The 24,771-nt window shown below is 36.2% G+C and overlaps 1 protein-coding gene across 6 annotated transcripts in view; it reads right to left on the bottom strand.

The window, feature by feature from the left end:
* NBEA (neurobeachin) overlaps window positions 1–24,771 on the bottom strand; it is a 696,720-nt gene that overhangs the window by 106,496 nt on the left and 565,453 nt on the right. For all 6 annotated transcript variants that reach the window (XM_058547999.1, XM_058548001.1, XM_058548000.1 and 3 more), the window contains 3 exons: window positions 13,073–13,190; window positions 12,669–12,771; window positions 5,851–5,966 (listed from right to left, as the gene is read on the bottom strand). In XM_058547999.1, coding sequence (XP_058403982.1) covers window positions 5,851–5,966; window positions 12,669–12,771; window positions 13,073–13,190 — 337 coding nt within the window. The remainder of the gene's footprint in view (window positions 1–5,850; window positions 5,967–12,668; window positions 12,772–13,072; window positions 13,191–24,771) is intronic.

Genomic DNA, 24,771 nt, shown 5'->3' with positions numbered 1-24,771 from the left:
TGAGTACTATAGGAGATTAATACAATTTATCTGTATGTATGTCTTTTAAAGAAAATAGGTGTAGTGCAGTGGTTCTCAAAGTGTGGACCTTGGACCAGTGGCATCAGCATCACATGGTGACTTGTGATGAAATGCAAATTCTTGAGCCCCACCGCAAACCTACTGAATCAGAACATCTGGGGGTGGGGCCCAATGATCTATGTTTTAGAAAGTCCTCTGGGTGATTCTGAGAACTTCTAGCATCCTAGATGCTGGGTTGGTGGCTGTGTTGCTAGTGCTGTGGCTGGTGGTGCTCAGCCAAGTTCCTCTCCAGGAGTCACTATCAGCAGAAGAAATAGCTCTCACCCAGCGTCCTGTCTCCTTTCCAGGAGCCTGCATCCAATGACTGCAGAGTGGAGGTAACAAAGGCCTGGCTCTCTTGCCTCAAAGCAAGACAACTCTGAAAGGTTATCCCAGCTCCTGGTTCCATGTGGGATGTGCTGAGGCCTTTGCTGCAACCACCTTGGGGTTCAATTTCTCCTTCTGCCCAGTTCTACTTTCTTCACTCCTCCCCGAGATGTTGATCCCAAGGGCACTCTCCAATAGACTTCCTACCAGCAAATCTCTGTCTCAGTGTCTCTTTCTTTGCATCTGAGACCTAGCTGAAAACAGTACCAGGTTCTACATTAGAGGGGTAACTCCAGGCCCAGATCTAGTGCCAGAATATCCCTATCTACAAAAGTCATGACAGTAAATAAACTTTAAAAGGTTCTTTTGATGAAATGTAAAAGAAAATGAGGAAATTATTTAAAATCATTAATTGCTTGGGTTTAAAAGCAGTTAACAGAACAAGGCTGATAACTGGAGGGGAAAATGAATGGTGCCATGAATATCCTGAAGCAGTATAGTCTAGCGGTTGAGTGAAGCACTACCTACCTATGAGCATCCTGAATTCTTCACATATTAGCTCTAGGACTTGGGAAGTTATTCACTTCTCTGTTCCTCATTTCCTCATTTGTGAAATGGGGACAAGAATAGAACTAACTTGGGTTATTGCTAGGATTAAATGGATAAATACACATAAAGCACTTAGAACCATGGCTGCAACATTATAAATTGCTCAATAAATGTTAACTATTATTTACTATTTTTTTCTGAATGTTGATATTAGTATTAAAGAAACGTTTCAAAAAGAAACAATAAAACTAAACAAAGAATAATAAAAATAATATTTTTTTTATGAATCTTGATATTAAGAATAATTTAAAGAAGTGTTCAAAAAAGTCTATGACAAAATATAAGCCAATCATTTCTTGGCTTTGGATTATCCAGGAAATTAAATACAACATTTCAATAAGAATACTAAGACCCCCTCAAGAAATGATAAATCTTAAATTTCAATCAATTGACTTAAATAAGTATTTATTGAACTATAAATGCATCCCTAAAACTGTGCTATCAAATAACATGATTATTTAGTAGAACCCATGTTAGTAAAAGTGATATTGGTAGAATTTAACATCTTTATAGTGCCCTTTTTTCCAGGAGCCTTAGAGAACTCTGAAAAGTGTTCCATTAAGAAGAGATGAATGGATACACAGTATTCTCCACAAATCAGGAAACTAGGCAATCCTAATGACTTCCCTAACAAGTATTCGATTTTGGCTTTCGTGAAGCTTCTCTATAAAACCATCACCCAGCTCTTCAATGCTGGGGCTCAGGATAACTGGCACTCCTATTTAAAACTTGAGGACAATGGTGCGGGAAGAACTAGCACGATCTATGCAGGGAGAGCACCTCAGGATGTTTATAGTCCCAACTTTTTCCAATTGTCATTCTACTTCTGTATAAAGGTTTTTGCCTGGATAATCATCTATGTGTGATGAAATCCTTTAAGAGTGAATTTGAAGCCCATCTTTTCTATGAGGCTTCCCTTGACTAGACTATCTCATACTAATCTCTCACTTCTCTAAACTTTTATTACAGTTAATGGCACTTAATTGCATGCTTTCTTGTATGTTCTAAATGTTTTCATATGCAAATCTTGTTCTGATAATTAGATCTTAAACAGCTAGAGCAATGATGCTCAAACGTGATGCATTAGAACCATCTTGAAGGCTTGCTAAAATGCAGATTGCTGGGCTTCACTCCCACAGCTTCTGATTCAGTAGGTTTGAAGAGGAGTCTGAGAATTTGCATCTCTAACAAGTCCCCAGGTGATACTCATACTGCCTGTCAGGGGACCACACTTTACCAACCATTGAACCAGAGCATATTGCAGTCACTTCTAATTTTCGTATGATGACATCGTACGTAGTGTTACTTACTTCTCTTTTTCTGTCATACCTGCTGCCACTACTCTAATCCAACTCTTCACCCCACATTTTCTTTTTTCTTGGAATGCCCTCTGCTTACTTTCTAGTGAATTCTTACTCATATTTCAATTTCCAATTTAAGTGTCTCGTCTATGAGAAGCTTTTCCTGATCTCTTAGTTATAAGTAATGCCTTCTAGATCTATGACTCCAAATGGCTTTGTGTATTCTCCCATCACAATAATTATGACTTTTTACTGGAATTGCTGGTGTATATGTCTGTTTTTCTGACTATACTATGATCTCTTCAAAGGCAAAAACCACACTTTACTTCTCTCTGTAGTGTCAGTGCCAGATACAGTGTATGGCACACAGTAAGTGTTAGTAGCTATTTACTAAAAGGATGAACAAATTGACTTCATTTCTAGAGTCCTATAATACGCTCCTAACAGCTCTTCCTAACTTGAAGGTGTCTCGTTTCTGATTTATGCCATACATAGTTATTAGTTTAATTTGCCTAAAACTCTGTATTACATTTCCTTCTACTACAAAACTGTACTGACTCCGATAAGTCTATGTTCAGGCTCTTTACAATCTGGCTCTTACCTATAGCTCCAATATTATTTCCTATTACTCTCTGCTCCAGCCAAGATATGATACTTACGTCTGTTGAACACATCACATATATCCAACTGGCAGAAATTTGTAAAGCTCTGCTCTTTTTTCCTCCCCAAACACATTTTAAAAATTGCTTCACTGTGCTTAGCTCTTACAGCATTCACTACTGATAGCACTTATTCAGCACTTAATATCAGCTGTCTTAAAAATGCTCTCTTATTTATGCATAATTCATTTAGCCATAGATGCAAGTGCTCTGAGTTCCCAGTCCCTATTTTATACTTCTTTTTATCCTGCTGTCTACAATAGACAGACTTTAATGTTTAATTATAATTATTGTAAAGGAAATACACAATACATTCTTTAAAAACACTAGTGGCCTATACATTCATCATGTCATCAAAAAAAACACACCCCAATGATTCAAAAGACAGTAGGAAGACACTTAAATTCCTCTTTTGATCTTCATGCTCTGGCTCAGAAACCCAAAAACTGTCCCAACCAAAAAAAAAGTGGTGTCTATACTGCAGCTTTTAGAAGGGATCACAATGTTATCTCTATCCAGATTACAATCTTTCTAGAGCTAGACAAAGTAAGAGACTCCCAGAAAGCAACAGGGATGAAGTGGGTGCTGGTTATACGCAGTATTTCCCATACTGTGAGAAATATATACGACATAAGTAAAATCCAGTGGGAAAGGACAGAGACTAGAAGAGTCCTTTAAAACAAGAAACTTGATAACATTCCATCCAGAGGGATAGAGAGAATTCCACCTTAGAATAGCAGAACCATTTAACACTAATGCCAGCGAAACTGGAAACTGAGCTAGGACTCCGGTATATCACCCAAACAGCTAGCAGAGCCAAGGAAAACTCATAGGTCCATCTGTGACACATGGTAGACAAAGAGTCTTGATAGATCTCTCAAGAATAGATAATAGAAAAACCTAACTTAGGGAATATGAAAAAATACTGCAGAAGAACGTAAAGAGAACATTATTCTGAAAAATCAGGTAAAGATCCATGTAGCTGAAAATAATATACTGTATTAACAAGAAAAAATTTTTAATAGAGAGTTTGAAATTCCTTCTCAATATGCAAAAATATATGGACTCTCAAAAACAGGAGATTAATAATCATATGGATTCTGGGTAGTAAATTATACGGACAAAGCTAAGCAATGAATGAGAAGTAAATTGAGTTAAAGTTCATATTTTACATAGGAGTGATTAAAAATGCTGATTCATTTATGAGTTCAAAAATAATAGAAATATATTTTAAAGAGCATTTAAAACTTTAAACACGTCTCTAGGACGATTAATAACAAGATGCCTATATTCCGAATCACTAAAAAAGCGCACAAAAATTTATTTATATGGCCAAAGAAAAACAAAATAATACAAAAAGCAAGAAAACATTAAAAATAGTATAAAATAAGATGATATAAGACCAAACATATCAGTTATTTCAACAGATGTAAATATATTAAACATGGCTACTGAAAGATGAAAAGTCCAAGACAGAGTTAAAACTTGAAATTCCACCTGTGCTCGAGGACACAAAGTTGGCAGATTTGGGATTCTCTCTCTTATCTTTGGCATTGAAACTTATGCTCTTTCTGCTTCATCAGGCTGTTTACCTAAATATGCTAACGAAATAAAGTTCTTTACATTTCATATATTTAAGTTTATTCTATCTAGATATGCAAATAATATGTGCTAATTAAATAGTATAACATTTCTTTTATCTTTGAGGAAATAAATAGGTTTCTTTAAGATATGCATGTTGTGTATACTGATATATGAATAGATATGAAATATGTCATGCAGATATCATGAAGATATATTTATATAATGGAGATATGTGTATAATATATAACAAATTTTAATATATATAACAAAACAGTTCTTTGGTTGTACATCTAGTAACCTATTAGTAAAGGCATTGATATTACAATATACATTAAATGATTAAAGTGCAAAAACATTTCAAACAACTTTTTTATCCTTTTTTGTTGATAAATTGAGTTCTCTTGCCTATCTATTTAATACATATCTATATCATCCACATTTAATATATACCTATACCATCCATATTCACACATATATGATAGATTAAAAAAGAGTAATATTACGCAGTTATTCTTTTAAGCAATGATTCAGAGAACAAGGCTCTGAATTCATGGTTTTGTGCATTCACTCATAATAGAACACTAATCCTAGGTAAGCATATGTATTTATGTAGGTATCTAAATTCACTCATTGCAAAAAGTTTTTGCAGCACCTGATTTATAGAAGTAAACTCTTAGTAATTCAGCATGAAAAGGGCTTTTGGAGCTTAACATAGGAAAAAAATTTTAAATCTCATAGACATGTTTAACCACTGACAACCACTGATTTAGCAGAAAAACAAAGGCACTACCTTCTTTTAATTTACAAGCACGGTACTGCCGAGGCTGACGGCAGTTACTCATCATTTAGAAATATAATCTGATTTTAAATTTTTATTTGAAGATTTTTAAGAAGAAAAGATGCTGTAACCCAATCATGCCATAAGCCAGGTGACATCTGTACTAGGCAGAATCCTGTTGTTATTCTCTTGTCTGGCTGCTATCGCTGAGAATGACAAAGTAGTGAAATTACATTTTCCCATTATTATTTCCAGACACTCTCTGGCAATGGTTTGTTGACTCTAATAAACCTTCAGACAAAGCTGTCAGCGAAGGAAATGGCAGAAGGAGAGCAAGGAAAAGCCTCTTCAACAATAAATGCATCTAAAACCTCGGTACTAGCTTGTATGGTTTCTGATAACAGTTAATGTGAGTGCTTCAATATTTTTTCTAATGCTGTATTTGAATTCCAAGGAGAAAATGTATTCCATCAAGTCACATAATTTTGATGAACATAAACTTATTATGAGATTAAAGAATGAGATGTCTTACCTGCTATAGTATTAAGAAACATCAAATATTCGAAGTTTGAAATTTCCCTTCTTTGCCAACGCTGAGTCATGTTGGAAGATTTATAAAGCTGTCGAGGAGTGGCCAGTGATATCCTCCTAGCAATTAAGCAAACCATAACAAACATAGTCTCTTTTAATTTATGACTTCCAAAAATTCAATATTAACTAATACATTGGCTTGATGTCATTCACTTTAAAATAATTTATGGTTTACCTTCTTAGATAAATTATAAAATACATTTTAATTACAGATATTAGCAATATTTAAAAATTCTACTATAGAGAAGATATATTCAGTTACTCAGGATAAACCAATATGAATGCACCTGTTCATATAATATGGCTGCAAGTGGGTATTTTACAAGTCAACAAGAACAAAATGGTGAACCTATACTCAAAATAAGTAAAAGTAGCTTTTAAATAATACAGCAAATCTACTTCATGCTAAGAAGCTAGGTAGGTAGGTAGTCAGGTACCAGCTTATAAGCTTTTGACTTAAGCCTTATATAATAATAGCTGCCACTGAACTCTTTACACCTGCCTCCACACATAGAGAGTGCACACCTCCACAGCCTCTAACCACACAGTACACATCCCTTTTATAACATAAAAAACCAACAACCGGGAACTTTGAAAATGTATGAATTCAGAAGAAGGGACACAGGAATAAGCTTAATGGAGTAAATCAGGATAATGTGTGTAAATTATGAAACTTTTTGGGTTCAATGTGTTTATCTTAAAAATAATGAAAGCTGGCTGTATTTGTAAAAACCTGATAAGGTTACTGAGTTTCTAAAATGATCACCACTTAGACAAAGGTTCCCAATTGTTTCAATTCATGCTCCTCAGTGTCTCAGGAATTTTTGCGTGGTGCCCCCAGCCCAAGAGAAATATCTAACAGTTCTGTTTATTAAGTAGTTAGGTCTAAATAACTTAATAAATACTTAAGTCTTAACAACTTAGTAGCTGTTTGAAAATGTGATACTCATAAATTGAAATAAAAATAATATTTTATTTCATTATTAAATAACTACAATTACTTACTAATGGGATGTGTGCACCTGCTGGACACTGCACAGCTTCTTAAACCTTGGAATCATATCTGACACCAGCACCTTCATTTCCTGTTCCACACTGATTTTCAGGGACCACTTGTTTTTCACCACAGTAACCCCTAAAAACTAGTTTCACAAAACTAAGATGTCATTGAAAAGAATGCAGTGCTATCTAATGTTGAAGCTTAGAACTAACTTGAGCTAAGAGTTTGTGCAGTATCTGACAGATGTTGCTGTGTTTCCCTAAAAAATATAAAATGCTGGGGCCGGCCCGGTGGCGCAAGCGGTTAAGTGCGCGCGCTCCGCTGCGGCGGCCCGGGGTTCGCTGGTTCGGATCCCGGGCGCGCACCGACGCACTGCTTGGTAAGCCATGCTGTGGCGGCGTTCCATATAAAGTGGAGGAAGATAGGCACCGATGTTAGCCCAGGGCCGTCTTCCTCAGCAAAAAAAAAAAAGGAGGAGGATTGGCGGATGTTAGCTCAGGGCTGATCTCACAAAAAAAAAAAAATAAATAAAATAAAATGCTGGGGCTGGATCTGTGGCCTAGTAGTTAAGTTTGGCATGCTCCACTTCGGCTGCCCGGGTTTGGTTCCTGGGTGGGGACCTACACCACTCGTTGTCGGCCATGCTGTGGTGGCAACCCACATACAAAATAGAGGAAGACTGGCACAGACGTTAGCTCAGGGTGAATCTTCCTCAGCAAAAAAAAATAATAATCATAATTACATACACACACACACACACACACACACACACACACATATATACACAATGCCCTGCAGCACCCCTGTGAGTTCACTGTGATATTCTAGGGCTCCTTGGTGTTCAGTTTGGGAACTGTGGACTGAATACAACCTTTGTCATTCATGTTTATTATCATATATTTCTATCACATGGAATCTTAATAGGCACCGTCTTGTTCATAGCAGGAGCTAAAATATATGTTAACTGAGGAAAAGCGGGAAGGGCACAGGATGGGAAAGAACTAGTTGTCTCAATCAAATTCAAATCTGAATTAAGAATTTTAAGAATAATTATGTGTAACTCACTGTCTAAAATATTAACTTAATAAATTGTAGCAGCCTGATCACATATTAACATTTTTGAAGAACTCTCCTAGTTACATATATTTGAGATAATAGACCCTATTTACTCCAAAAGAGCCATATGAGTCTAATGATTCACTTAATTGCAATGGTAAATGATATATATATTCTGTACTTCAATTCTATAATTCAGTGCATTTTTCAATTAATTTGTAATATGACTTTCTTAGGGTTACCTAATGAGCTTCCAGATTTTGATCCACACTGGCACCAATATTTAAAATTTTCCTAGGTACACTTCCACTTACGCAATTATTTTACGTTATAAACTTTAGCCCTGATTCTGACTTTGTCATGGCAACATGCTAAAATATTTTCTGAATTATCAAAGAATTAACAAACTCTGTTTAGCCCAATTTTCATTGTGCCACTATTATAATCATATGCTTAGTCCAATTCTATTACTATTATAATCACATTGTTGCTAATCTGACTAAAATTTTTACGTGCAGTATGTTCAGTCTGCTATAAGCAATGTATATAACAAAGTTTTGAATTCCTTTCTTGACATTTTGATCCTAGACAATTTAAGAAGAAAATTGCTGATCTGGAAATAATTCTGACCACCAAAAACACTCAAAAACCAAAAACCAAACAATTCCTGATAAGTCTAAATAATGGGAACCATGAGAGAAAGTTACCATGTCATTCTTAGAGTATGTAATAGTGAAGAATAATGTGGGCATTGGAAATGAATTTAGAAAAGCAGATTATTAGCAAGTTCAGGGAAAGGATCAGTCTTTCCTGTTTACTGCTCTGTCTTTCCCACTATAAACTCACTGAGAGCAGGAACTGTATTTTATTTACCATTATATCTTTAGCATTTAGCAATGCTTGCATTTAGTGGGGTCTTAATAAGTACATACTGAATGACTTGAATTATTGGTCATGTACCCTAAAAAAAATGGCTGAAGAGAGACATGATGCTAAATAAATTAAACAATTCAATCACATGAAAAAGAAAAATGGGGAAACAGTAACATCAATAGGGCTACTCAAAATATTCTATAACAAATTTAGATATTAGAATGAGGATAGTTGGTACATATTTGGGCTATAGTAGGATGCTTTTAGAATTGGGGGATAAGATGAAGACAAAATTGCCCTCTGAAATAAAAAGTATTAAGTACCATTTTAAATGGTGACCATTTAAAACATCAACCCTATGAATACAACCAGGTGTATCCTTAGTAAGTGAAGAATCTAATTAAATGTCAAATTAATTGACTGTACTGACTGCCTGAATAGAATACACATTAACCAAACGATGGTAATCAGTAGGGAGTCTAGAAAATGGGCAAGCTTTTGCCGGTATTTTCCCATCATTACGCGGTATTTTTCCATCATTATGCAGGGATGAAGGTACTGTTCTTCAGACCGGTGTAGGTCACCTTGATAGATGACACAGAATAGAAATTAAGAGTGGGCTATGATCTTGGGCAAGAAAAGTAACTTATCTAAATCAAAATTTGCCTATCTGTAAAATGGGATAAGAATCCTACTGTTTTAAGAATGTGGTTGTTTTAAGAATTAAGGGCAGAGAGCTCACTTTTGCCATGTGAGGACACAGCGAGAAGATAGCCATCTACGAACCAGGAAATGAGCTCTCATCAGACAGCAAATCTGTTGGCCCCTTGATCTTGGACTTCCCAGCCTCCAGAATTTTGAGAAATAAATGTTGTTTATATGCCCCCCAAAAAAAAAAAAAGAATTAAGGGAAATAATACTTATAAACTAAACACAAAGTATAGTCCTTGGCACATGGGAAGTATTCAGTAAACGAAAGCTATGGATATTAATTAACTAAAGGGGCATTTGTTAGGCTATGCTAACTTAATGGAAATGTTCCTTTTGTTCTACATCTTTGCTCATTAAGCAACAATCTGATTTGTAACATGATCTCTTTAGTGGGCTTGCCCAAGAAATGACCTAAATGATACCTGAAGTCAATTATTCTGGCAGTACACCTGCCTTTGTATTTGATAATTTTTTTCTTTGTATATAAATCAGTGTCTTATGGGTTTAGCTTACAGTAAATTCCCAAGAGTTTGATAAACTCAGCTTAAACTGACAAAACCCAATGTCAAGAAAAGAAAGATTAGATCCCTTGGTGATTTCACTAAGATACTCTCAGCTGGAAGGCTTCTACTTATAGGAGCCAGACATCATCCCTTCCCTTTGACAATTCTCTAAATGTAACAAGATCTTACGTATCACACACACATATATTTATGGATGTATGTGTCAACATCTATTTACCTACCCACCCACCTACCTACCTACTTATCTATATCTGTGTGTGTATGTGTGCATATGTGCATAGTCTATATGTGTGTTTACAGTTTACAAAATGCCTTCACTTTATGATCTCAAGACATCTGTAAAACATCTCTTGGCAAAGATGCTGTCCTCATTTTATAGTACACGAGAGTGTCATTCCTCTTGCCTAGTGTTATTCATTCTTTAAACTAATATGTACTGAGTTCCTACAAAGCTCCAGGCTCTATTATGTTACCTAGCCTGTTAGTGGCAGGTCTAAGCCTAGATTCACTGTTTCTCCTACCCTCATCTGCTACTTCTAAGGCTATATATCACAGGAAATATACAAACCTGAACTTCTGAGAATATTAGGAAACTAAGAGTGAGTTGAGCCTGTGGGGGGAACCAAGGACAACGAAAGAGTGTTTTAAGACAGAATGGCTCAATGAAATAACTGTAAAACCCAAACTACTAAACATCTATTTTGTTTCAAGTTTTTCTATCAAGAAGAATGACCTTCCAAAAGTCAGAGAGACCAAATGTGATTAAAAGGGAAATAATACTCATAATAGGTAAGGAAGATAGTAAAAGAGCTTCTGGTTGTTTTAAATGAATTCAGGTCCAGACAAGACCAAGAGCACTGAAGGAAATTACACATGTCATTGAGAAACTCCAATTGGTAATCTTGGAAGAAGCACAGTCATTGAGAAAGATGCCAGGAGGCAGGAGATTATTTTTAAAAAGGAAAAAGTTAGACCTATTTGTGATTTCTTAATGTCAATTCCTGGAAAAATTCTTGTACTGATGATTAAACAAACTGTTTGTAAGCACTTGGGAAAGGAAGTAGTGATTACTATGAGTCAGCTTAGATTCAATAAGAACAAGTCTTGCAAAACTAACTTCATTTTCTTTTTTTGATAGATTAAATGCATTTTCCCTTTGACCTGTATTTTATATAAGTACTTCATTATCTACTTATGTCTTAATTTAATCTTGTCATTCTACTAGAAAATATCCTGAGCATGTGCATACATGTCAGTGCACGGGTCTTACAGTGTAACCTTAACACGAGAATAGATATGCTGCAATGCAAGGTAACTCCAGTTGAGTAGCACTTAGAAAGCACCTCTGCAATTAGGCACTGTGCTAGGTCTGTAGATCAAAAGATAAATAAGACACAGTCCCTGTCTTTTAAATGTCTGTAGCCTATTTAAGGGAAGATAGACAAAGATTAGTTTTCCTTTCCATCCCTGCAGTGCTCTGTAATAATTCCTAGGGACATACAATCTATGTGGAAGACACTGTTACTTGTCTACTCAAAGCCAATATCTCTTTCTTCCTTGTCAAAAGAAAACCTATTTTGTTCAGGTAGGAGGTGGCAAGGAGTTCAGAGGTATATTTTTCCCTTAACTCTAGGGGATGATTGGGCTAAGCAGAAAACTCACTCCCCTTTGGCAGTGATTGTTTTAGGGGTGGGAAGGTGACCCCATTCTAGCCAAAGGGGCCTGAGATAAAGATTTCTAGAGGCTTCTGAGAAAAATTCCTTCCTAAAACATATAAGCTCAAGGAGAAATCCTTTGTGTCTTTTTCCTATTTTAATTCAGTTGTGTGAAGATGTGGTGTCAGGAGCAGTAGCAGTTATTTTGTGAACATGAGGAGGCCAACTGAGAGTCCTGACATCACTGAACCTCCGAGCCAATACTGGCAACTCCTTAACTCCAGATATTTTATAAAACAAAACCCAAAAAGCAAAACATCCTCTTATTTAAGCCACTTTTAGTTATGTATTCAGTTACTTGGAGCCAAAAATTAGCTAATTGACATTAGTGATACACATAATTATTGACTATGTTTTCTACTTAGACTAGTATCTTTCAATAAAATATTATTTCAAAATGATGCTTTTAAAATTCCAAGATGAAAGATTTAGAAAATGGTTAAAACCATGCCATAATTAATGTGTATTAATCTCAATAAACTCTAAGAGTTTTACTACTTTAATAAAGAAGCATTTATACATAGCATTTATAAAAACCATTTATATGTTATTACACAACAATTAATCACAAACATCATGAGGTTTTTGGTATGTTTCTTATAGGATCTCAAGCAAAATGTCTTAATTATGTGCTAGCTATGATGTGCAATCAATTTTTTTACTTCCTCATTTATATATGTGTTAAATAAAATTATGTCCTATTCTGTGATTCTTAAAATAGCTGTTTCCATAACCTCTTTCCCTACAGATGATCTGCAGAGAAAAATAATTCCTCAGTCCTCAAAATAATTATACTGGTATAACTCTATTTATATTTCTGTCATATTGAGATTGAAATATGTTAACAAACCATAGACAATGTGTAATATGATATAATTACCTGGCTTGTGGCAAACCATAGCTGGTCCCTACTCCAACCCGAGGCAAGCTATAGACAACTTTTTTTACTGTTGCTTGATCAGGGAAATTAAACATAACCGAGGCTGTGGTAAGAAGAAAAAACATGATTTAGAAAACCACAGGAGAGCTAACCGTCAATTTCAGAAATCATTTTCAAGTGCCTATCACTATTTATTTGTAAAGGTAATGAATCTTCATGGAAATCAGCTTTCCATATAACTTTATCCATGAGAAATCTAGGATTAACATTTTCAAACAAATTAATTCTTTTTTATTTTTATTTTAGTGAGGGCATATCAAAGAGAGAAATATAGCAGAGAAAGATCAAGACAGTATCACACCAATATGAGAACATTTTCTTTCAAAATATTTAAGGGGACTTACTTCGGTTTGCCATAAATACTTCCAAAGCAGTGTTTTGTAGGAGATAACGTCTTGAAAATACAGCTCGTATCTCGCTGAACATCCATTTCCCATGAAGTCCCTCAGTGTATGCAAGAACCTAAAATAAATAGTTTAAAGGGAGGTGTCAATCAGTAAAATGTGTGTCTAAGACTTAGTCTGACACTATCTTAGACAGTACTGTATAAAAGTCAGTAAATTAAGGATTATCTTCCTGAATTCATGATATATCACAACACTGTAAATCATTTGATTCTTATATTTGCAAAATTTCCACCTTTTTATATTTTCTTAGTTGGCTTATGAGGAAATGAAAGAGCAGAAAAGTTATATGTTCAAGGTGATCCTGTGACTTAGAAAATGTATTATAACTTTTTGGTCTCATATATAATTAGTTGGACCGACATATACTGTTGGTTCTTTTCCAATATCCCTTTTCCTTCTTCTTCCTTGCTTAATGGAAGCCCAGTTAGCCCCAAAGTGTCCATGTGGCCAACCCTAGGTGATGGATTATGAATGGTCTAAGCCAGAGGCCAGCAAACATTTTTGGTAAAAGGCCAAATAGTAAATATTTTTAGGTCTTGCAGGCCATATGGTCCCTATCACAACTACTCAACATTGCCATCGTAGTGTGAAAGCAGTCATAGACAACGCGTAAATGAATGGGCGTGGCTGTGTTCCAACAAAACTTTATTTACAACATGAGTGGCCTGAACTTGGTCTTGGGGCCAGAGTTTGGCTGACCCATGGTCTAAACCAATGATGAGAAAGTTATTCCTTGCTTTCCCAAATTTCCTTGCAACTAGGAGTAAGGACATTTGATCCAGCACTGGCTAGTGAGAATGAAAGCAAGTCGATTGGCGATGTTTCAGAAAAGCTGATAAAATGAGTCATATATATGTAGCTAGCACACTCCTTTCTCTTTCTTGCTTGAATGGAGATGTGATGGCAAAATCTGTAGCAGCAATTGTGTAATCATGAGAGGAAGGTCAAGGGAATCACAGCAAGGTTGGCCCTAATATTGAGCTACTGACAATCTCAGCAACCACCCATTCTGGACTTCTGGTTACATGATACAGATAAATCCATATTTGATTAAGCCACTGTAGTCAAATCAGCAACAAACACATTCCTTCCTGAGACATCAATGTATATTAACAACACATAAACACAGTTTCTACTTGCACTAGTGTTCTCTTATATTTGTTTTGGTGAAAATGGAAACTAGTTATTGAATTTTACATACATGATATTCCTCAAGCTTTGAAAACAAATCATGAAGTCCCTTTTTACATTTCTTTTCTCTAGGAATAATATATATACAATATATGATCTTTGGAAATTCCATTTACTAACTCCTTAATTCAGTTTTGGTCTTTTCTTTGACACTGGAAGGGTTTTGGAGACAATCAGACATCTATTTAAATCCTGAAACGTTTTGGAGCCAGTCAGACTCCTATTTAAATCTTGGCTCTGCTATTTACTAGCTACAGGACTACAGAAAAGTTATTTAACTCCACCTGATTTTTGTCATCTGAAAAACATAATAATATCTATTACTGGTTAGTTTAAGTGGAGAAAATAAATGTAAAGTCCATGGCCTTAGCTATTACTCAAGTTCTGTTTATAAGTTTATATGTCCTTGTTGTCGTACATAAAGTAACAACTATTTTTCAGTTTCTAAATGCAAAACTTTTTATACATTTCACAAGAAGGTTATAGTGACTTGCCACAATTTATATTAAATTCTTAGTAAGGTGTAATGGTTTCCAGATTTGAATTTCACAGATCAGTATAATTTTTTAAAAATGGAAAGAGTTGATAACTTTTTCTTTTTGTCAGGTAGGAAAAGTTTTAAGACAAATGAAACAGTCACAACAACAAAAACTACCTTCCACTATGACCATTATTTCACTAAAAAATAAAAATATTAAGGCCATTTGAAAACAAACAGTAAAATGAGTAAAATCTCAGAAAAAAGGAAAGACCTTCCCTTGAAAACTGTGTTGGCATTCTTATACTAAAACTGATGTGTGTACACACACACACACACACACACACACACACACAGACTCATATTTTTACTTATTTTTCTCTTTGGGAACCATGTTGTAATGAAAATTTGATCAAATATTCCTTTCCATTAAGCATGGTATCCGTTTATTTTCCTTAGCAGGCAGCTCTCAGTAAAACAGCTCACAAACACACAGAAGTTAGTTTCACTCCTCAGGTACTCCACGTAAAACTGCCTTATCAACTGTGCCACTTATCAGTTTATTGCTTTCCAGCTCCAAATTTACCCTGAATTGCTTATTCTGTGAAACTGAATCTGTGCCCTTTATTTTTCCTTTGCTAGCTGGCATGATGTTGAGCTTTGTCAGGAAGGGACACTGAAGAGACGGCAGGAAGAAGAGGTTTTCTTGGTTCTGGTGTGCTCATTCGCAGGTTCCTGCAGAAGGTGGGGCTTCTCCAGGGCCTGGCTCCTACAGTATATGATGGCCAACAGCACCCAGTGACTAGCAGGCTTCTCCAGTACTGCCTCCGGCCAGGCAGTTTTGTAGCAGAGTGACTCTAGTGAGACCCCTCCCATGAACAGCTTCACCAACTCCCTGGAAGGTGGATTTCTGGAAAGTTCCAGAGGACAAAGCTCCAGTAAGCTCCCCAAGCAGGGCATCAGAGTGACTTCTCCGCTATTCAGTGAGCTAAAGCCATGCCCTCCCCAGAGGGGCCTGGAGGGCCTCTTCCTCGGGTTTAGTGTTGGCTATAAGGATAGCGGCTACTCCTTACATATGCTGTTCCTATATTCTTTAGAGGTTTTGTTATTTCTTACTAACCATTCCCTTGTCACTCCAATCTCCTGTTACAATTTATATTGTAATTATTTATACTATACTTGCCCTGTTTAAATTGCTATGTGGTTTCTCTCTCCTGATTGGATCCAGACGGATACACAAACCCAATCAGCTCTCCTACCACCACTCTCTTAGCTCCAGGCTGGGATCACAAGAGTCCTCAGGGACCCTCAGGAGCAAGAGAAAAGGAAACTGAGACAATCAGAACTGAGTAAAGCCTGGGTGCAAGGAGTAAAAGGAGAGAGAATAAAATTAAAAGAAAATGGTTTTGCTAGTAGCTGGTAAACAGCTCAGGAAGCAAATTCCAAAAGATAGATCCAAAGGTCCAAAGCTATTTTGAACAAGGGCAGCATCATCTGAATAAGCGTATAGCCCTTATCAAAGGGGCCATGGGAAGGGGAACTATTTATAACTTCTTATATACTTTATAAAACATCTGCCTAATTATTTTACTGTCACCATGTTATGTTTAAGCTTTTGAAATTTTAAAAAGAGGTGATAAAAGACAATGCTCTGAGCTGGTCACAATTCCCAGCCAGCAAACCCAATACAGCCTAGAGTCCTTATGTTTTTTTAATAGCAAGCCACCTCCTGCTTTCCCATCTTCTTGTTTCCTTCAAGAGTGATTATGGCATGAAACTTTCCTAAAATTTTTTTATTCAAAAGTTCTTTATATCCCTTCCTATGAGCTGCCTTTCCTGGCATCCACTGTAGAGTTACCATGTAGTAACCTCCACTCTCTCTTCTATTACATCACTTTGTTTTAATTCTGTGCATGACACTATTTATTTTCTCATTTGTTTCTTTTTGTCTGCCCCCTCCCTGTGACATGAAAATTCCATGAGAAAAGGACCCTCATCTATCTTATTTACTGCCCAGTACCCAGTGCCTATGACAGAGCCTGGCACACCTGTGCTCCACACACATTCACTTGCTGAATAAATCACTTAGAGAAATAGATAGGGAAGGTTACAAAGAAATCTTACAAAGGGCATGCATTTCTGACTCCTTTGCTAAATTGGGAAAAGCCTTCCAGTTTGGCCTTCAGACTTCTCTTGTTTCATATCTTAATGGTGGAGCCCACCAGACATCTCTCCTGACTTTAGATCTAATCAAGACCTAAAAAAGCAATCTAAACAGAACTGGTTTCTCTTCTCTAGTAGTAGTTTGCACCCTCGAGGAACTCTACACTAGGTTACACCCCAACTTGAAAGACCCTGTCCCCCACAAAAGGATTCATTCTCTCAAGAGGGGTTATGGAAGGTCTTTAGGCTAAGGCGTCTTGACTATTTTATAGACTTATGCCTCTCACTTAAGAAAATGTATACTGAGGCACATCAGAGAATATCATTTGGCACCCCTCTTAAGCATCAGTTTTATTTCTGGTAAGTAATTTAAAATTTTTGTGGTATAATTAATACAAATGGTATGGATAATAAGATGTAAAAAATGAATTGTTGAGATAAAACACTAGCATGCAGGTAAGTTTTGTGATTGCCATGGGATTCCTTGGACCCTACCCAAGTCTCCTTTACTCTCCTTTGCTCACGGGCAACGAGAAAGCCCTGAAACTGAGCAGAGGGTAACTGAGTGAGATTTTACTGACTCTGTCAGGCAGCACATGGAGGATAAAGCAGAAGGTTGTGAGACTGGAGGCAGAGTGACCAGTTAGGATACTACTTCAGGCAAGCGATGAGGAGTCTCATCAATTTGTATATATTTCAGAAATGTAAAAGAATATCATTTACAGTTGATTAAATACTGGGTTTATGACATGTTTCTATAAAAATCTGAGCATCAACCCCAGGTCTGAAATATGACCTGATACTTTAAAATTGCCTGTATTTTATTTATACCTTTATTAGCTACATAATGTTCCATAAGTTTCAGGACCTTCTATAATAACTCGTTAAGTTTGTTTTTCATTATAGACCAAGATATTTTTCTAAACCATGTAAGTATTTTCATCTATACTTGAGGTTTGTGGTTTCTGTTTTCTTTCTTAAGTCAACCTTCCCATATCATCTGGTTTGTGCCTGCTTGCTTCTCCAAATTATTTAATACACTATGAAATCTAATCAACAAATGCTAACTACCCCATTCAGTTTCATTTTCTGAAAATTGAATAAATATAATTTTTATTACATCATATAGGTCATAAACAGGAATATTAAAGCATCTTGATCCCAAATCTTATGGAACTTTGTGATTTTCTTAAGTGACCACTGAACTATTTTGAGCTAATTGCTTAGTATCCAAAAGAAGTGAAGGTTCATGCTAGCCTTATACTCTGAGGTCTGCCCCACTCACGTATGAACTGAAGCACACAGGGAACAATATAAAACAAATGTAATAGAGACCCCTTGTAAACCACCTCGCCCAAATGTGTGCTTAAAACATATTATTTGATAATCCTGTAGAAGAAAAGTAGGGTTGCTGTGCACTCATGTGCATCAGACATGTACGTGTTGTCAGAAACATGTATATGGTTGTCAAATCAGTTTCATCTTTTTTTCCTTTTAAGGCAGCTAATGTTGTGCAACCTAAAAAGTACTTGTTTGGTGATAGTTTTGTGGACCTCAAATCATCTAACACATATATTAGAACAAGTATTACAAATACTTTTTTCTTTAAATACAAAAAATCTAAATTTTGCTTCAGGTTATGTTTTCTGTTAAGAATTGATGAAAATGCTGTGGAAGGCTGGAGAGACATGCTCTGCTCAGTGTTCATGAGGTCGTCATATCTAACAGACACTTGCAGCTTGAACAGTTTAATTAAAGGGCTTTTAGTACAATGTAAAGTTACAAGTCCCCATCACTTTTATAATTCTGTATAACTTATCAATGATTAGGGATATAACAAATATATTCAAGAGGGAATAGTTCAAAAGTAATTTCAGGTTTACGATCACACATGATCGACCATGCTCTTTTGCTATCTGCTAGCTGAATGGAGAGGATTCTAAGGCCTAGAAAGAAAGCCGAACCACAAGATGGGAGAAGCTTGTGTTCTAAATGACCATGTGGAAGATCATCTCTGACTAACAACTGCTGTCGTGGTACATGGGACCAGGATGTAGGGAGGGGTGAGGATGTAGGGAGTGGCAAAGACAGCAAGATGTTTGGAACTGCCTCCTCCCAGTTCTCACCACATGTCTTGGTGACACTATTTCCTCACCAAAGGCATGGGGAAGTATAAGATATAAGAAATACTTAGAAGTGCATGGAAAACCTGAAATAGCAACACAATGGACTAGCCTCTTCTAAACAGGCAATGCAATAACTTTCCAAGAGATAAGTTAGGTATGCATAAGGTAACAGAATAAATTTCCAGATCCTCAACTTCTTAAAATCTATCTGCCTGAGAAGAATCTGTGAGAGACGTACAGGTTCTCCTTCCCACGTCCCTTTTCCCATTAACCCTTCCCCTATTTAAAAAAAAATGGAGGGGGCTCTCTATGGTGTATTGCCTGGGGTATAAGATCTACTGTGGGGGTAGGAGCCTCAAATAAGGGACAATTGAAAATACAGAGTCTTGGAAAGTGTATGTCCTCAATGACTATATATATATATATTTTTAAAGATTTTATTTATTTATTTTTTCCCCCCAAAGCCCCAGCAGATTGTCGTATGTCACAGTTGCACATCCCTCCAGTCGTTGCATATGGGACGCGGCCCCAGCGCGGCCGGAGAAGCGGTGCATTGGTGCGCGCCCGGGATCCGAATCCGGGCCGCCAGCAGTGGAGTGCGCGCACCCAACCGCCAAGCCACGGGGCCGGCCCACAATGACTATATTTTTTAAAAAATCCTTTTGCACGTTAGATGGTTTCTCAATTCTTTACTTTCAAAGAGTTGAAGTTAGATCTAATTGGGTTGTCAGTTGAGAGATAATTAAAAATAATTTTTGATGGTAGATCACTAGGTGATTTTTAGCATACAACTTAGAAGTGGTAGAAAAAGTAATAATTACATTGCTATAATAAAACGTCAACATCCTATTTATTTATGTGAACAAGACTTTTCAACATATCTACCAAAAAAAAGTTAGGAGTAGCTCTAATATTGACCCCTGTATTGTGCTAGCAATATTCATATGTGGATATATTAACCATTCATTTCATTAAGAGATGAATTTCCAACAGGATTTTACTTTTTGTGTTTAACAATTATTTTTCAAAGTTTACAATATATTTACGTTCTTGTATGAGTGCAAGCTGATACTATTTGTAATAATAATTTATTCCAAATAAAAATGTTAAATACTTAGAATTTTATGGTCTTAGGAATTTAAAAATCAAAATTTTAATTCAATATATATACTTATTGCAGATTAGTGTAACATAGCGAATCAATAAAAGACTTTTAAGTATAAAATATTTTAGATTAGACAGATTTTGGGGAGGGAATCAAATGGAAATATGAGTTCAAAGAGAAAGAGGAATTATATAAAATGTCCATTTGAAAAAAGAAATTGTGTATTTTAAAATGGGTGATGATAGTAATCAAGTCACAATTCTATTGGATCTATCTGATTCTATGAATATATCTGAAAAGTAATATAACAATTTTATTTTAAAATATCAATATTTAGAACAAGCTGGATGTTACATTTTTTAAAAATGTTTGAACTTATGAAAAATTTCAGATGTTAACAAACATGCATGAGGTGGGATATAGTTTTATAAAATTCTTTTACAGGGTGGTTGAAAACAAAAAGTTAGAGGACAACTTCAGTAGACCAGCCCTGCACAATAAAGAAATCCTCACATATGTGAAGGAAAAGTCTCACTTTAGCCTTTTATCCAATTAATAATAAATACAATCATCAAAATAAAACTGTCAAGGGCAGGCACTATAATCAGTAAAATCTAATGTGGACAAAAAAATTGATCAGAGTCAAATCTTTTTGTAAAATTTACATGGAAAATAATTAATCCTGATGAAAATAAATAATTCAGTAAGATAAAATTGAAAATGGGAAAAACTGGGAATGGCTTAACTGTGAAATAAACAAAAACGATCAAGAAATTAAGCTGGCAATATGAAGGCTTCCAGAAAGTATATTCTCAGTGAAAATTTAACAATATATACTATATTGCTGTACTTCTGAGTTTAAATACTGATAAACACAGCCAGTATCAGTATATGAGTTAAAATTGTAGGGTCAAAACATCAAGTAATTGGGGGAAATTCAGCCAGTCCATCCATTGAGAGCTTTTTATTTAACAACCTTGCTTTTTGCTCTAATTCATCAGTTTATGTACCTACCTATCCTAGACTTAAAGCCTCCCGAGGGCCCTGCCTCTCTTATTTACTAGCTGTGAGACCTCAGGCAACTTAGTTAATTTTCAATTCTTCAGTTTCCTCATCTTAAGATGGGAGAAATAACAGTACCTAACCTCATAGTGTGGTTGTGAGGATTGAATGAAATACCTCTTTTTAAAAATGCTTAGTACAAGGGCCGGCCCGGTTGGCACAAGCGGTTAAGTGCGCACGCTCCGCTGTGGCGGCCTGGGGTTCGCCAGTTCGGATCCCAGGCGCGCACCGACGCACTGCTTGTCAAGCCATGCTGTGGTGGCATCCCATATAAAGCAGAGGAAGATGGGCATGGATGTTAGCTCAGGGCCAAGCTTCCTCAGAAAAAAGAGGAGGATTGGCATCAGATGTTAGCTCAGGGCTGATCTTCCTCACATACACACAAAAAAATGCTTAGTACGGTGTCTGGCACACAGAAAGTGCTAAAGAAATGTTAGCTTGCTACTAGACGTTATTGCCAACATTCTTGTGTTCACATGTACAGACACAGACACACACACACAGACACACACACACACACACACACGACACTGCCAGCAAGAGAGTAGAAAACCTGGACCACAGCATATAACCTTTTACTATATTAACAGCTACAGCTACTGCTTGCTCAGAGGCAGTTTGTATTCTAGAAATTATCCGAAATCACAGTACTAACCTCTAACCAGAAAGCTCAACTAGCTGGGACATCTGGGACATCAGCCACCACTCTCACTGTTAGTAGTGATAACTCTAAGAAGCCTTCTCCTATCTTATCAACAGCCTATAATTAGGCCAACTTTTTTCTACCAAGCTTGTCCTCATGAGTTATCAATTTTATATTGTTTTTCAGTGACTTTCATTTAACAAATATTTATCAATTGACTGCCACGAGCCGATGGCGAACAAGAGAGGCAGAGTCCCCGACCTCAGGACTTCACAGTTTGGTGGAGAATCACCAACAGGGAGGAAAGGGGGGAAAGCAGGGAAAGAAGAGGGTCCAAGCAGAAGGAAGAACATGGATGTAAATATGGTGCCTTGGGGAACGGGTCCAGGCTGCTGTGTGGAACATACATAGTAAAGAGGAGAGAGGTGAAAAGTAAAGTTAGAATATATAATAAAAGGTGGGTGGGGAGCCAGGATGTGGGGCTAGATCAGGTAATTCATGCTAAAGAGTTTGGACTTTGGTCTGAGAACGATGGAGAGCCACTGTGTTAAACAAAGATGAGAGATGATTAAATTTGCACCTTAGAAATCATTGTTGTGACTATAGTGTAGAGGTTGTTTTGCCTGGAGAAGGGAGATGCTGCTCCAATAACCCATGCAAATATTATTTTATGCTCATTAGTAGAAAACCACGAACTCTTTCAAAAGAGTATTATTTGTACCTCTCCAATAGTATCTCTCACATTGTGGCAAGTACTTGTAAACTCACCTATTTTATTACGTACATCCCCTAAACAACTGTCGAGTGCAAGCGGGTAGAGACTTGGTTGTATTCTATTTTGTATTCCTTACAGAACCTGCACACGGAGGAAACTCAATCAATTTCTGTTGAATAAAATATTTAAAATTTAATTTACAAACAAACTTTGAGTTGCAGTTGGAGTCCTCTGTGCCTACTTCCTCTTCAACTGCATACTCTCAAAATTATGGTAAAATGCCCAAAATTACAAAAATGATATTGGCAAGGATGTTTCATTTTTGTCCTACTCATGAATATCTCCATGTGTAAATATTATATATTTGGCTGTGTTTCCTCATTTTCTCAAATTTGGCAAACTCTAAAATCTTGTATTTGTCCCTCTGCTGTTATTTTACAAAGAGAAGGGATGGGGGAGGGAGGGAGAACTCTACACTGTTGGAAGGAAACTAACTTCTAGTTTCTAGTATTTACTTTCATTTCCATACTGAGTATGTTATTTTCCCTTGTACTATTCCACATAGAGACAATTTTTAAACTAGTTATATTTATATATCTCCTGTTTTCAGATTTATTTTCTTCTATATCAGATCATTTGGGTTTCTGGGTTAGAGATTTTTCTTTGAACCAATGTGGTAATAGGGTCTGATTTTGTAGACACTGTGAATTGTCAGCACAAATTGTTTTCTCTTTTTTGGAAATATTTCATATTAAAGTTCTAGGTACAGTCAAATATGATACAAGGTTAGATGGGGGAGTTGTAGTAATTATTGTTGCAATAGTGCAAGCAGCCTTAACTTATATAGCACAGATAAAGGAGAACTGCTTTTGACTGGAGATCTAATTACGTTATAAAAGAAATCTTTTAAAACATTAAACAACTTTTTCTTTTTAAATTGTATTTAAGAATTTTTTTGAAAAAAATTTTAAAACACGTACAAAAGTAGCGAGAAATATATAATGAAGAGAGAGAACAACTTTTTTTAAACGTAAGGGTGAAATTATTTTTTCTCAAGTTAACATTTATTTATACTAATCCAGAAAAAATTGCAGTAATACAAATACTAGTGCACTTTTCAATTCATATCCATTATAGCTTCAAACATTTTTAAAAATTTTGGATCATGAAAATCATACAGAGTTTATGTATATAAAGCACATATACTTATGGGGGTACACAGTAGGTATTTAAGAAGGGGTAACTACTATTATTAATAGTAATATAAAATCCCATATGTAGCCACAATGTGCATTATGCCTAGCTCTTGAATTCTAACCATCCTGAACACTTTTCAGCTCCCAAATGTGCCATGTTCTGTCACGCTTCTGTGCCCTGGCACATGGTGTTTCTTCTACCTGGCAGATCCCTCCCTATTTTGTTCTTCTGATTAACTTCTATTAATGACAAAGCTAGAAGAGCCTGCTGCTCCTTCTGAGAACCCTGTACCAACCTATGCTACTTACCAAACCATTATTATAATTGTTGGTTTACCTGTTGGCGTCTCTTGCTAACCTGTGAACTCAGTGAGGGCAGGAATTCTTAATGCATCTCAGCATTCTTCATACTTAGCACAGAGCCCAGCACATAGCAGTAATTTAACAGTAGTAAGTAATTATAATGCCTTTGTTGGTCTATATTTAGTAATACACATGTGCAGACATTATTAATTTATATGGTCTATATTAATTAAAAGTAGTCATATTAAGACAGTCCAGAATTCATGCCCAACTCATTATGTACTGGACAGGACACGGCAGGTGGCCCGTCCTGAAAAGTTCCTTTGCATCATGTTGATTATCTATAACCTCACCACTCTGGCCACGGTGGACTGAACCTAATATAAAAGTAGTTATCTAAGTAGGATAGCCACGACTAGTGGCTGTGAGAACCTTGTTCATTAGAGCCAGGCTACCATGAATGCTGGCTGGCTGACTCCATCAGATAATCTCTTAATGATCCGAATGTGAGATATTTGGAGACTACTCTAACAGGAGGGTGGGAAGAAGCCAAAAGACAGAGAAGGCAGTCACGAGAACTTATAAGGCAGCAGGAATTCTGAGAAAGCACAAGCCTAGACATAAAGAGATGGGTCTAGTGGTAGATGTAACTAT

This window comes from Diceros bicornis, chromosome 9 (genome assembly GCF_020826845.1).
Source record: "Diceros bicornis minor isolate mBicDic1 chromosome 9, mDicBic1.mat.cur, whole genome shotgun sequence".
In the NCBI taxonomy this organism is placed as follows: Eukaryota; Metazoa; Chordata; class Mammalia; order Perissodactyla; family Rhinocerotidae; genus Diceros; species Diceros bicornis.
Note: the sequence above shows the minus strand (reverse complement) of the source record. Positions and strands in the feature narration are given on the sequence as shown.